Source organism: Pezoporus wallicus, unplaced genomic scaffold, assembly GCF_028554395.1.
Source record: "Pezoporus wallicus isolate ANWC-B61680 ecotype Strahan unplaced genomic scaffold, APGP_CSIRO_Pwel_v1 contig_8548, whole genome shotgun sequence".
NCBI lineage: Eukaryota > Metazoa > Chordata > Aves > Psittaciformes > Psittacidae > Pezoporus > Pezoporus wallicus.
In genome coordinates, this window is record NW_026642624.1 from 474505 (window position 1) to 489883 (window position 15379).

A 15379-nucleotide genomic window follows, 5' to 3' on the forward strand; every position below is an offset into this window, starting at 1 on the left:
TCTTTACCCTGGCATGTGCTGCCATTCAGCAGTGGCACTGTAATTCAATGTGTGCAGGTTGTAGTGAGGCAGAAGTAAAAGGAGATTGCTTAAGTCGCCTTCAGCCTAAAGCATCCATTTAGCCCATTAACCAGTTAAGTCCATGTTGCTTGCCTTGCAGAATGATCACTGTCAGTGACAGTCTCATCTAGGGGTGTCCTTTCTTGAAGCACTCAAATTCCAGGCTTTTCAGATCACTACCCTAGATGGGATAAAGCTCTTTGGTATGCCTGTATAGTTGCTACCCTACAAGGCCAAATCTTGCCATTCATATTAACAAAAAACCAGAGGGTGCCCTGATTTTTAGATCATTAAAAGAACTCTAAGACATGTGGAGCTTGAAAGGTTCTGGATTAAAATGTGTTCTCCTGTTTTCTTGAATATAAAACCTGCTAACAAGCACATGGAGAGCCACTGTGATTACAAGACAAGGCTTGGCTCAGAGTACAGCTCTTCATTTATTGGAGAATATTACCCTGTGGCATATCTGAAAGCCAGATACAGGGTGACAAGCCAGCATGACTGTTACAAAGTAGTAATAATCAGGATTGTCCAAAGAAAGATTAACTTTTCAAGCCAGCTTTTACAGATGCAAATTGTCAACCACTGCGTTGCAATAAAGGATAGAAATAACTAAGTATGACACACTGACTCCTAAAGGGGAGTCATCTGAAGTGCTTTGTGTTGCAAGGTTTCATGAGAATGGTTTTGAAATGCTTTCCTGCATTTACCTTAGGGAGAGTCCAGTTCTGCCAGCTGGCAAGGGCTCTAGGCAGAGCATCAGATGGAGATGTCTGGGGTGGAGCGTGTGTACTGGAACATCCCGTCCGTCTCACAGGGGTGAAAGCAGGATTGTGCCCAGTAGTGCCTTTGTTAAATAAAAGGGCTTTGGCCAGTGCAGGTATAAAAGTCTCCAGCTTGGTTTTCAGTCTCTTTTTGTCTGAGCAGCAGTTCCAAATCACTACCTTCCCTGGCAGGGGATGGCTCTCTAAAGTGTATCTTGGGGTTCCTGATCTGTAGGATCAATGCAAGTTGCATTCAGTGAACGTCTCTTTCATTACGTTTATATTACGTAATATAAAGGACATTTTTCTTCCTCCCTAGTGCAACCCCATTGCCCTGTTACCTTGCATCTGGTGCCCAATGTTACAGCTCCTGTTTTCTTACGAACTGCTCCTTCCACTGCTATCCTTACCTGTTCTGTGGTGTGTTGTGGGGTTGGTGTTTTTTAGTAGCCTGCATTCAAGTTGCCCACTCTTCACAGGGCACATCTTGGACTTGATTTCTCTTTTGTGTTTGTGAAGCATCCAGCACAGTTTTGCCTTGATCTTCCAGCAAGACCACCCCAAGCAAGGTAATGCAACCTGCTAAAGCTTAAGAGGTTTTGATTTCCCTGTTTTTGCCAAGACCCTGCTGGGTCAGGTCCAAAAGGTGAACTCAAACACCACCCAGCTTCTCTAGGATTCTGTTGCCAGCTTCCATCCTTGCATCCTCTCCCTTTAGTCTAATTAAAACCCGCTGTAACGAATGCTGTGAAGCCAGCTGCCATGCTTTGGCAGGTAGCAAAGGCAGGGCAGTGAAACCTCCAGCTAATCCATCCATGCTATGAAGTCATAAGAATCTTGTTAATTTTTAAAAAGCCCTTGATGCCCACTAATCCAAATCAATTTTCATTTCTTTCATAAAGTCGTGCTTCCATTTAGGCTTCAGCTAAGAATTACAGCTAATTTGTTCGATTTTATAACAGTATAATTGAAAAAGTGATTTTAATGTCCTGGCAACCATATTCCCTTTCTTTGGTTGTTAATGAAAGAATCCATTAAAGTTAAATGATTTGGGCACAGATTCAAGTTGAATCGCCTGAATATTCTAGGGGAGTGTTTCTGACCATCTGCTGCTCTGTCATTGGCGTTTGTGTTGTAAATGGGACCGAGAGAGGGACTTCACGGGTCTTGTTCGAGCCATTAAGCGTAAAATATCATTTTAATTTTCTGATCTCGGCGTAAATAGTGGAAATACTCGGGAGAGTTGGGACTGTGCTGCTCCGGCGTATCCTGCGCTCGGAAATACCGCCGCTGAGCCGTTCTTCCACATCCTTTCCAGGGGATCTCATGGCTGTTTGTATTGATTACAGTACATCAGTCAGCGCCGCGTTGTAAGTTCCTTTTCATGACAGGCAAGACAACTGGAAGCGGCGCCTGTGAAGGGGAAAGGACACGTGGTGGAGAAGTGTTTTTCCCGCTGCCTCGAGTCACACTCGTCGTTTCCGTCTGGTTGCAAACGGAGCAGTGCAGGGCTGGTGTGCGTGAGCAGAGACAACTAATAAATTAGAGCAGCTGTTGTGATCGCCTTCCTTCTTTGCATATCGCTGTGGTGGGTGATTTAGGGCTGATGGGCCAAGCTGACACTCGGAAGCACAGGCTTTGTAAACCCAAGCAAGGGCAGAGTCAAAGGGCTCACATCCTCCTTTCGTTGTACCAGGCTCTTCCTCTTTGCTGCCAAGCTTTCTTGCAGCTCTTGGTGATGCACAACGTGGCAGACCTGCTGGGAAGCAAAATGGACAATGAACCAGGCCGTGAAATCCACTGGCTCTCATTGGGTTTGAGCCTTTGCTTGGAGGTGGATGAGGTGTGTTGGGTCCTACATCACAGCTGGAAACATGTCTGTTGTGTTAGGATGCTCAAGCTGCAATCCCCACGTTTTGACCTTATCACAGGGTTAATATTTACCCCCTTGGCCAGTGTGTGGCTGTCTTTGGAAATTGGAAAGTGTGGCCCAAGTTCCTCTTAGCCTTTTAAGGTGAGGTGAAGGTGGGATGTTCTCTGTCAGTTTGTTCCAGAGCTTTACAGGGCATTTTGTATATAAACGTTTGAGTTGCAAAGGCTAAAGAATTGTTTGGTAGAGAGGATGGGGTTTATTTGCTGGGAAGTTTGGGTGCTAGTTTCAAACTAGCAGTGGGGACCCTGTCTCATTCCTCCGTGTATTGACTTTTCCCAAGGTTTGAAATTGGGTGTGAGGCTTATTTTTCTTTCCTCTATAGGGTGGTGAGAGTGACATGAAATAACTCCCTGTTGGAACTGAACATCTTTCAGTTTAATGTGTTTGTATCTTTGAAATATACAAAGCCACTAACCCAGGGGAAAAGAACTACAAAACATGCTTACGAGTTTTAACTGTAGCCCACAGGTGAAGGATCTTAATATATTTTATTTGATAATATTAGTTTCTGGTTAAGCGACTGTTCTCAGGAGGCATGATACTGAAGCTTTCTCAGGCATGGAGAGATGAAAGTATATCCTAAAAATACACTAAACTTAAATAGTTCAAGTGCAAAAATAGGTGGTGTTGTAACAGGAGGTCTTGTTTCAAACTCCCCTGTGTTGTTTGCAGCTCATGTTTATGTGATGCATGAACTAAAATCAAGAGCTTCTGCATCTAACAAAAGCAGAATGACTGGGTTTCCTTTCCAACATCAGTGAGAACTGCAGGAAATAGTTATGTGTTTAAACGTTGCCCATGAAATCATGCAAATCTAAGCAAGGCATTCTTGTGTGATGTGGTCCTTGAAAATGGCAACTATCAGGCTTATTCAGCCCGGACTGCTGCTCAGCAGCAAAATTACAGTCACCACAGCAAATGGGCCTTCTAATGTTAACACCAGCAGATAACAAAAATAGCATTTAATAACTTTCATTAGAGTTAGTGTTTCTAGGGCTTTGGGGCTTTGCTCTTTCAAATAATTTACATAATTTGCAGGTACAAGCTGCTGTGCCAGACTGTCCATCTGATTCTCTCTCTGATCAGAGCATATTAATGCACTTGTTTGATGGTCTGTTACCAATAATTACCTTGGATTGCATTAGGAGCATTTCCAACATTGCAGCTGGTCTGTATTTTTCACTAAGTGTATTTCAGGGCCCAATTACAGGACTCTGATGTGTTATTGTTCCAGTGTGCTTGTTCAAGCTTGTGATTTTAATATGCCTCTCCACTGCAGATTTATGAATGCGAACCTAAGGCTCTGACCTGAGCTCCCCGTGCATCCCACGCTGGCAGCAGCTTCTGCAGAGGTTGTTTCAAGCTGTTCCTTCTGAGCCGTTTGAGAAGGGAAAGAGGACAGCTGGGAGATGGAGGCTTCCTCAGACATATTCCTAGAGCAAAGTTTGAAGTTCAGTGTGCTTGCTGTGGAGCAGGAGGAGAGGGACAGAGGCAGGTCAGTCCTCCCTGGGACTGCAGTGTTAGAGATTGTGAAGAGGTTTTCGGTGATTTTAGTGCTTAAGTCACTTTGGCAATTTAAATTAGCATCCTTAAATTCAAGAGGGGCTGATGCTGATCTTGCTGTACACAGCTCTCAGTAGTGCAGGACTCCCTGGGGACAAGACCTGAAAAAGGCAGAGATTAGAGCAAGCCAAAACCTCGACTTGTTAAACTTCAGCTGCTGTTTCAGAAGCATTTCTTGGGGGGCAGAGAGGAGAAAATACCAAGGTTTAACCTTCGTGAAAAAGTCAAGCACTTTACCATTATGATTGCCATCGGCAATTCAACATGATGAATAAATTATTACTGCTATTGATTTGTTTCATCTTTGTGGACCATTTGTTTGCAGGGAGATACATCAGAGTAACACATGTCAATGAAACTGAGTTCAGTTGTGAGAGCTGGTTTTGTATTTATCTGCTAGGCATTATCTGTAGACACAAATAAGGTATTTGGGCAAACCTGATGCTTCTACAGAAGCACTGGAGTATTTAGTCCTCTCTGCAAATCAGTTGATACTTTACTGAGCTGTTGAGACTGGTCTAGGCTATGGGATGGCCAAGCCTGTGCTCAGCAGCCAGCTCCAGGGCATTTCCACTGGACTGTGTGTGGATGGAGCTGAGCTTGCCCGGTCAGTGCTCATAGAATCCAGAATGGTTTGGGTTGGAAGGGACCTTAAAGCTCATCCAGTTCCAACCCCCTGCCACGGGCAGGGACACCTCCCACTAGACCAGGTTGCTCCAAGCTCTGTCCAACCCAGTTGTACCCTACCCCTTGACGCAAGGACGCTGTGATGGTCTCCGAGTGCCATCTCTTACTGCACAGTGCTGGTCTGGCACCCAGCTGCTCATGAAAGGCTGGGATCTGCTTAGTGACAGGGGATGATCTGAGAGTCTCTTGCTGCCAGCTGGGTAAATATTCCTGCAGCAGTGGGAGTTGTTGCATTATTAAATAAACCATCTAGCTTGCTTCCGTGCAGGATGAGGAGAAGGCAGCCTGCTTCCCACTGGTGGGTGCTGCTCAGTACTGGAACCACTCTGCTGTACATGGCTGTCAAAGTGTTAATACAATGGTCTTTCTGCCAGCCCTGGAGATAGTTTTAGGAGGCTTTTGTTCCAGAGAGGCTGAACAGAGGCTGAAAGTGTAACTTTCTTACTCTTAGCTTGTTTGTGTTGCCAATACAAGGTGGAAAGTTCCAGTAACATCTGGTAACCGGGAAGGGAATGTAGAGCTCTTGACCTCTCTGTCTCACAGGCCTTGTTAACAAGTGAGTGGAAAAATGTTTTCTGGTTTACTTTGCCATGAGGAGGCTGAAGACCTGATGCACAAAGGGATTTAGGTGCTCAGCTCCTCTTTCAGTTTCCTGCTCTACAGAGATCATGGCAGTTGGGTGCTCCAGCCCCAGAGCTCCTCCAGTTCTGCTTTCAGTGCTGATGTTTCTGAGCACCCAGAGTGCAGACTTTGTCAGAGACCTGCATCCAGATTTCTTTCTGGGTCACCACTTGCCAAGTGCAGTTGCCCTAAAAACAGGCTGAGACCAAGCTATTGACTTTTAACTGTCAATGCTAAGGTTTCCAAGAAGAAAGAGGGCTTTGTGTTGCTTTAATGGGGACACACTGAAGTATAGTCACCCTTTGAATTACACAATGAGAATGTAAAGATTTTCTACAGCTCTAAGAGCCTCTGAAGAGCATCAGCAGAAGGTTACATTGAGCAGAACAATGGCACAGTAGTTGGCTTGCTGAGCGGTAGGAAAACCCTTGGGAAGTAGTAAGTCCACTTTTCTTCTGTGCTGTTCCCTCCTGATTAAATGAGATTAATTGTGCCTGTTGAGCTCCACGAGTTCAGCATCCAAAATAAATACATAAATTAAGACAGGCGACAGGGCAGAGGCTCAACTGCACTTTGTATTCCTGCCACCTTGTGTGGGATGCGGAGGGGAGAGAGGAGCCCTTTCCTCCTGCTGCCCGATATCCCACAGAACACACACGGCGACCCGGTGCTCTGCTGAGCCACTTCCCTTGCTCCTGGGAAGGTTTTCTTTGGCTGGAGCTCTGCAAGGTGCACAAGCCAGTTCCAAAGTGCCAGATGTGTGTGGAATAGGAAACGCACTGGCCAGGCTCCAGGCTGTGGGACCTGCAGCACAACAGCAGCTCCCCAGGAAGACCTCTGGCTGCCAAGAACTAGAAGTGATGTCAGCTCTGGATGTGTGTCAGATTAGAAACCCTTGTACTTTGTTCTCTGTGAAGTATTAATCTCCCAAGGCCTGTGCCGTAATGGGTCCTGTCTGGCTCCGTGCGGTGTTATTTGTTTTGGGCTGGAAGTGTTTGAGGGTTTTCACGTGAAGGCACTGGGAGCTGTCAGCGGTTTAGCTGCTTTGGGTTGGGTCCTGTCCTTGAGTTGATTGTGGGGCCTCTCAGCTGTGCTAAAGATTGGTCACCCCTGCCTTGCAGTGAAGGTCTACACCTTGTAATCGCTGGGCTGGGTGTCTGTGGGAATGGGCTGGGGTTTGTAGGAATGTTTGTGCCTTGGGATATTGTATGTGCCTAAATCTCCTTGACTTCCCGTAGCTGAATCAGTTTGTTGAAGAGAAGACAAGAGCATCTCCCCCAGATACAACATTTCTGGCTGCCTTTGGGACAACCCCTTTGGGTGGTAGCGTGGTTGGTGACGAGGTTGTGGCCATGGAGCTGTTGGGGTTGTTCTCACACCAGTAGAGAAGAGCCTGAGCTGTGCTGTGTAACTGGGATGGGTTAATCTGCTGAGTTTATAGCAGTGCTGGATTTGGAGCTGGGGCACATGCTGTCTGTCTGAACCAGCTGTATGGCCTCGTGTATGTATGTCCTCGTGGTGATGTGCTGTGTGGGAGCTGGCAGTAAGTTTACTCACGACCTTACTCGGGGCTTGTACAGCTATGTGCTGTACAAAACCAGAAGCACAGAAATGCATCCCTTTTGGCTTATGCCTGAGTGTTTTGATTTTGAAGTAATTGCTGAAACACACCTCATCCTCCTCCAAACAAAGCCATTTGTCTCCTGTTGAACAGTAACATGTTATTTGCTCGTGCTGCGTAACAGAGCTCAAGGGCGTGTTTACTGCTGATAGCCAAAATGTCACCAGGACAAGCATCTCCCTTGTCTAGGTCTTCCCTCCTTGATTTAAGTGGTTAAATCCCATGGAAGGGAAATAACCTGATGTACAAGGACACAAGTGAGGTTGTGTGCTATTCTCAGCCATGGTGTGCAAGCTCCCAACAGATCTATGGGCTTAAAGTATTGTGTGTCTTGGATGTGAAAACACTTCTCTGAGGGTCTTGCCTCTGACCAAGTGATTGTGTTGTCAGCAGTCGGTCAAATCTGTGTTGCATTGGTTATTTATAGTTTTGAACTTATAAACCCAACAGAGCTGGTTCTTTTTCCCCTTTGCTCAGTGGTAAGTTGGGCTTTTCCTGCCTCCTTTTGGTGTCAGGGAGAGGAGATGATAGAAGGTATTTTTGGCTGTGCATTGAGACGGGTGATTTGGGAAGGGAGATGTTGGCTGGTTTAATGTGGATTTTCAGATGCCTGCTTGGATGTGGAATGAAGCCCGCTGCTGGCAGGGGCTGTGCTCCCATGAGGGCACAAAACAGCTTGGTGCCTTGAAGATTTTACAGCCTTTGTTCATCTGAATCGCCCTGGGTTTTTATGCCACTCAACAAGAGACTGTTTACTTCACTGTGCCTGGCCACTGGAGGTGGATGGATGGCTGATGGAAGTGAGGAAATAGATGGGAGGAGGAGAGCATTTTTCTCCTGGGCTGTTTTTGTGTGCAATGTAGCCTAGGGATTAACAACACAGGGGAGAGTAAAGAAACCCTGCGGAGCCTGAGTCAGAAAATACAATGTTCATGGAAACAAAATGCTTTTAACTTGCTGCATCAAAGACCCACCATTTTGGGGCATGCTGTACACTGGAATACATCTGCATTCCCCCAGAACTCCGTGTGTGTGACTGCATGTGTGTGTGGTATAGAACTACATGTAAGTGTGTATCTGCACATTTACAGTCTCGAAGCCAGTGATGTCCACCTTGGAATAGCTCAGCACTTTGCTGGGCTTAGTGGAGTTTGGTGCGAATTCTGCTGTTACCCAGGACTGGATGGACATGGGCCGTGCAGTTCCTCCCTTCTTACAACTCACCACTCTGCTTTTGTCCCCTTTTCACTCAGAGAAGTACCTTGAGATGTCCTCAGTTGTGTTGGGTTGTCTCTGGATGGGTGGTAGGCAGGCAGTGTGTGCTGTGATGTAAAAGCCTGCTTTGAATGTATATGTGATGTTGCTCTCTGTAGGGCACCACTGTACAGGGTTCCTTGGCCTCAATTTAGCAACTCATGAGCTGAAAACTTATGGTTCTGGTGAGCTTTCATGACTGAAACTACATCTAGGAGGAGGCAAAGGAAAAAGCCCTCTGGGTCCGAAGTACAGGTCTGGAGCTGAAACCTCCCTTGAACTGGTACACAAAAAGGCAGCCTGGCTTCTGACTTGAAGCCTGTCTTCATGTTGTCATCGATGTCCGTTGGAGTCCTGTATTTGCTGTCTGAGGCAGTGGCTGTTCTGGGTAGTCTTCACTGCATTCATCACAACGTTACCTCCGGCAGGTAAGAGGGTGAAGGTGAGGAGGAGGCTGCTGAGCGTGTGCTGTGTGTTTAAACAGAGTTGTATCCGTTCCTGTCACTATGGTGAAGGATGGAGGTTGGAAGTAGTCAGCAGCTTCTGTAAGCACTTAACATTCCTGATTTCCTTTGTCTTTGATCTCACTTGGACTAATTTTACTCGCTTCTGATCCTTTCCCTTGAAGGGGCTTTTATCTCATTGTCAGGCTTGCTAATTTAGTGCAGTGTTTTGAACCAGACCTCCTCCTACGTTTTGAGAGCCTAGAAGGTATTTTTTCCTCAGTCAGGCAGTGTTTATACAGTTCTTTGAGCATCTTAGGACAGGAATTGTAGTGGGGCTCTTGGCAATGCCAAGTTCGGGTCCTCGGGCCTGCTGCTCCAACCTCTGTTTGTGCAAATGGCCCATCCACAAGAGCCTGCAGTATTTTGGGGCCAAAAGGGCAGGAAGGAGCTGGATGATTTGGGGCAGGTCAAGCAGGGGGCTTCATCTGTCCAGCTGGAAGCCTTCCCAAGCTGCACGAAGTGATGGGTTGTCGCATACTTTTGACCTTGTCATGGGTTTCTGGCAGGTGCTCAGTTTGAGCCCTGAGGGTTGTGGGTACATCTGGGTTTTTATGTAGCTTCTTGGTCTAGAAACATTTCTGGTGCTCCTAGAATAAAGAACAGTGGTTTGAGTATGGTCACAAGCTCTTACCATTGCGTGGAGCCTTCATTGCTTGGTGATGCAGTAGACTCTTGTAAGTAGAAACAGATACCCTGGAGGCTGGCTGCTTGTAACTGGTTTCTGCTGTTACTGGGTGGATTGTGTGGTTGGAACAGGTTCCCAGGACAGAGGAATTTGCTCTTTATAGTTGTTGTGCAATTGTGTTTATTGGTGTGAAGGCATGAAAGAAGGCAATCTCCTCCTGTCAGTAGCCAGGGAGATGGTATTGGCACGACCAGCTCAGCAAGTGCACCAAGTATTGATGATAGAAATGGACCATGCTGGTTGCTGGAGGATCCTTTGCTCCTGGTGTTAGTATGTTCCTTGCTGAGCGTGCTCTTTGGCCTGTGAGGTCCAGGCTTCACATGCATTTCCCTCCAACAGTCATTTCTCCTCTCTTGGTATAGCAGAGACAGACCTGAGCCAGTCTGGTTGGTTTGGTGTGCGTGGGTTCTGCAGTCCAGCACTGTGTTGTATAACCAACCCTTTTTCCTCTCATGTACCAACCAGAAGCTTGGATCCAGGTAGGTTTTGACTTTAGAGTGATATTTAGGGATACAGAACCATCATCACATGTTTTAAAAACCCAAATACTTCTGCTGCAATGCGAAGTCTGGAGCTGCCTGTTCTTACCCTGCTGGAATTGGTTGAGTTGATTTTTAAGGGCTTGAAGTTTGGGAGGCTGATAATTGCTTCTCAGCAACCTGTGCTGGCGTGGGAAGCGGCACTGCAGATCCCTGCTCTATTCCTGGCTGCCTGAGCCAGCCAGCTGGCCCCTCGCGCTTCACCTTTTCAAGAGGAGGAGGAGTATTTTCAGCAAAATGGCATTTTAATTGCTGTCTGAAGAACATGGAAAATAGGACAGTTATATGGGCTGATTCCCCAAGCGAGGAGCAGGAGTGGCTGCTGCAGAGCAGGAGCATATGGAGAAGATGAAGCCATGGTGTGGTGGCAGAGGGCAACGTGGGATGCTCAGCATGCAGAGCCAACAGGTTTCACATAGCCATGCCTGCCCAGGCCTGCTGCCTTGTGGGAGGGTCAGCACTGAAACAGGGTAAGTGTAGGTGCAGGCAGATTGGTGCCCATAATGCTGGTGCTGCACAAGGACTGTCTGAGATGTGTCACTGCTGAGGGGGACATGTAAAGGAGTTCAGGTGAAAGATGCAAAGAGAAAGCTGGAGCCATTGGCTGTGGGAACTGACCTGTGACCTGACTGAATTCCTTGTCTCCTCAGTCTCTACTTGTGCTTCTAAAGACAACAGATTTAAGGAAAAGGAAAGGATTAAGACTTTAGCAAACAAAGTTTCAGCATCTGTTGAAGTAAGTTCTGCATCACATGGCTTTGCCTTCGCAGCCCTACCTCCTGGAGGTGGTGTTCACACACAGGCTGACTAAGCCCTGTGTGACATGCCGCTGCCAGGGGCAGCTGCTATGGGTAGGTCCCTTCAGAGAAGTGTCTGGGTTGCTGCCCCTCTGTGAATGAGGGTTCTCACAACAGCACTGGCTCCAGCACCGAGTGAGCCTCCTGTCCTTACCCCAGCCTCAGTCTTTGAACTCTCTCCTGTGTTTGGCCGTGTCACCTTCCACCCATGTATTTGGTGCTGTTGCATTAGCACGGTGTGAAATGCAACTCTGCATCCTGCCAGGGGTTGCCTTTGGGGACTGGGAGATTGTCCCCTGGATGTCCTAATGGAGATGACTTGGGCCAGGGTCTGTTCTGTCCCATAACACTGACAATCAACAGGCAGCAGAGGAGTAGGATTCTTGTATAGCCTCCTCATCACTGAAGGACATAGCTGGCCAACATCAACTTCTAGGTGGTCATTCTGCAAGCCAGCAATGACAGCAAACCTCGCAAGTTTCCATCCTTGGAATGAGCACAGAACCAGCCCACATGTGGACAGGGTTCAGTCCTTTAGGTCCTTCTTTCAGGGGCACCTGCAGTTTCCAGCACACGCCTTGGAAAGATTCCATCTCCCCGCATGTGTAATTTTGCGTGTCATTGCCCCTAATTGCATGCTTAACACACGCTCCTTCACATGCAGCCCTTTTATCAGCAGTAGGTAGTAGCAGGTTTAATAGGGTGTTTGAATTCCTATAAAATTAATCTGTAGCTTTCTGCGATAGGAGACGGGCAGGGAGCCATGTGGTTCATATCCAGTGTTGATAAACTTGTTATAGAGGCAGGAAACATTTCTGATTGGAGCAATGACAAAATAATTTGGAGCAGAGCCATAAAAAGAGTGGATGGTGATGGTTTGAGCACAGCAGAGATTGAAATTGCTGGTGTGTGGAAGCAGCGCTGCCAGCTAACATTGACTTAGTGTCTCTGGAGAACTCTAACGGCAAATGCATTTTATTAATGGCAATATTCTGTTAGGAAATGCTGAGCATTGTTTCGGAGGTGGAGCTCCCCTCGAGTACGTGGCTTTGGAGATCAGCCAGACCCAGACCTGCTCAGCTCAGCTTGCTGCTGGCCACTGCTGTGGTCTCCTGCTGCAGCAGGCAGGTTGCTTAGGGGCATGGTGTGGGTGCTGTCTGCTTGCATTTCTAGTGGGGAAAATGCATCATCTGTTCTCATTCTGGATTCACTTATTTGGGATAAAACACTCAGAGACAGCAGGTCGTGTTTTTAGCCATTCTTTTGTTTTTCCTTTGAAATAAGTTTCCCAGTTCATGAATGTTGGGGGGCGCTGTCTTTCTGGATTCTCAGCTGGGCTTGAGCTCTTACTTCCCCTCAGGAGGAACTACTGCAACCGAATTGTGATCATTGGTATTGAGGTACCAAGTGAGTTGCCTTGTGCGTGTTGATCCTGCCCCTTTACTCTGCTCTTGTGAGACCTCTCCTGGAGTATTGTGTGCAGTTCTGGTGTCCTCAACATAAAAAGGACATGGAACTGTTGGAACAAGTCCAGAGAAGAGCCACGAGGATGATCAGGGACTGGAGCACCTCCTGTATGAAGACAGGCTGAGGAAGTTGGGGCTGTTCAGCCTGGAGAAGAGAAGGCTGCGTGGAGACCTCATAGCAGCTTCCAGTATTTGAAGGGGGCCTATAGGGATGCTGGGGAGGGACTCTTCATTAGGGACTGTAGTGACAGGACAAGGGATAACTGGTTAAAACTTCAACAGGGGAAGTTTAGATTGGATCTAAGGAGGAAATTCTTTCCTGGTAGGGTGGTGAGGCACTGGAATGGGTTGCCCAGGGAGGTTGTGAATGCTCCGTCCCTGGCGGTGTTCAAGACCAGGTTGGACGAGGCCTTGGGTGATATGGTTTAGTGTGAGGTGTCCCTGCCCATGGCAGGGGGGTTGGAACTGGATGATCTTAAGGTCCTTTCCAACCCTAACGATTCTATGATTCTATGATCAGCCTTGGGGGAGGCTCTCGTATGCAGACAGCTGAGCGGGAGCCCTCACTTGTCATAAGCAGCTGTGGCACATCAGGGCCTTTACTGTGTCTTCTGTGCTTGCCCTTGCAGTTGCCATCATTTCACCTTTTTCTAGTTGTTCTTCTCTGCTTCAGTCCAGCCTGGAAGAAGCAAGTGTGGACAGAAAGGGCAGCTGCTGGGCCCAGTGCGAGGTGGCAGAAGTGGTGTAGTTTGTGTAGGGATGTATGGTGGAGAACGAAATCCACAAGTCATGGGAGGTGCTGGTCACCTAGCAGGGCTGAATTTCACTGGTTATCTCCATCCATACCCCTGGAGAACCGTGCTTCCCTCGCTGTAAAACTGTAAACTGGGATGTGATTCATCAAGGAAAGAGACCTGTACTGTAACACTGTCTTGTCTTTGCAGGGAGGCTGTTGGAAGGGGATTCTCTGGAGCTGAGCTGTAGTGCTGGTCCTGCAAAGGTGATTCTGGAGCCGAACCAAGTCGTGGTTTTGGACTGTAACCTGGCCCCTACAGAGCAGGTGATCAATATCACGTGGAAGAAGAATGGGTTTCCATTAGTGGAGCAGGAACATCTGCAGGTGCTTCCGAATGGATCACTCTTCATTTCATCCCAGGGTGCGGCGAAGGACAGTAAATACCCCGAGAAGACTGGTGTTGAGGGTAATTACTCCTGTGTGTCTCAGAGCTCCCTCGGGGCTGTCACCAGTCAAACGGCTGCAGTCAGATTTTCAAGTAAGTGCTGGGGTTTTTTGTTGGTTTTCTTTTGCCCCCTCCTGGTATCTGTATAGACCATCTGCCTCCCACAGAGTCTGAGATAAAATGAGCACTATCTGATGCTAAGGGGCTTGGTGATGGGGAGGTGGCTGGGAGAAAGCACCCGTTGCCTTTTTTCTTCATTCAGGTACCTCTGGATGGTGTGTGCAGGAATGCACCTGCATTACTTGCGTGGGGACAGCTGGAAGGACTGGCTTTAGCCATGCACATCAGCTTAGCTGCCTGCAGGTCACCCTTAGTCTCTTCTGGGTTCCCTGGTGAACAGTCAGCACAGCTTGGGGAGGAGTGTGGAGGGGTTTTGGGGAGTTTGATGCTGAGCAAGGAGGGCTGAGACCAGGGCAGAGCTAAGCAGCCGTAGCTCCCTCTGTGGCTGGTGAATGCAGTAGGTGCCACTGGGTTTCCCAACAGGCAGAATGTACCCCGTATCAGCATGGTGCCAACCTCTGAACTCCCAAAGAAACTCCAGATGGTGAAGAGCAGGGTGGAGGCTGGGACAGTTGAGACTAGGAGAGACAGACAGCTGTCTACGTGACAAAGAGTCTGTCAGGCCTGTCTTGTGAAGTTAATATCTCTTTATAATGGAAGAGATGAAAGAAAGGGCTATTCAGACTCTACTCATTTTGATCTCTGAGAGCAACACTTCAGGATCTGAACTGTGCAGCCTTCAAGGATAAAACTCCTTTGTACCCAGGAATGGAGCTGTTTTAAGTGTGAGTGTGCCAATACATGATTACTTCACCTAACAAACAGGTGAGGTTAGTAAATCATGCAAATACAGTAATACTTCTGTCTAGTAGAGTGACTTATGGAAAAGTTGATGAGGTGCTTTTGTACTTGCTCAGAGCTGTGGCAGGTGAAGATGCAGAGTGGATACCCTAACACACACTTTACACTGTGATGTGTTTAGCCTCTGATACCCCAGGCAGGTCCGTGTTTGGCCAAGTGTGTGTTTCAGTCTGTGAGCACGGTGCTGTAGAAACCAGCACTACTGATGACAGATGAAGCTTTTGCCAGATCATGTTTAACATGCAGCATCCACAGATTGCTGGTCACCCATCCCTCCTGTTCCTTCCTTTCAGTGGTTTGTAGTGCCAGATAAATAGCTGCTTCCAGGATTTCATTACTTGAAGGGACCCCTGAGGGCTGTGAAGATGGAGTCGGGGATCCTGAATACAGCTATGTTTGGGGAGATGGGAGACCTGAAGTAGAAAAGGTGTATAACGAAGAGGATTTATTTGGCTGCTCTATCCCCAGTCCCAGCCACCCTGAATTAGGATATATTCCCTTTTAGACGTGACTTGTGTTAAGAGTTTGCACCGTATTCACCATTTCAGGTGAACTCTCTCCTTGTGCTTCTCGTATGTCTCCTTTTATTACCATCAGTGCAGTTAAAGTGCTGCTTCTGTGGCACACACATGCACCTCACACAACACACTCATTTCTGAATGGAGAGCAGCGAGGGAATTGATTAATGAAATGCATCTTACTTCGATTTGTTCTGTGGGCTGGGCAGGAGCCCTCGCTGCATTAGCATTCAGCTGCTGCAAATGAGGATTGGAAAGGCCTG

At 47.5% G+C, this 15379-nt stretch overlaps 1 protein-coding gene across 2 annotated transcripts in view; it reads left to right on the plus strand.

Annotated features, from left to right (window-relative positions):
* Positions 1–15379, plus strand: part of IGDCC4 (immunoglobulin superfamily DCC subclass member 4) — an 85898-nt gene that overhangs the window by 17322 nt on the left and 53197 nt on the right. For both annotated transcript variants that reach the window (XM_057431043.1, XM_057431044.1), the window contains exon 2: positions 13441–13770. In XM_057431043.1, the coding sequence (XP_057287026.1) occupies positions 13441–13770 (330 nt within the window). The remainder of the gene's footprint in view (positions 1–13440; positions 13771–15379) is intronic.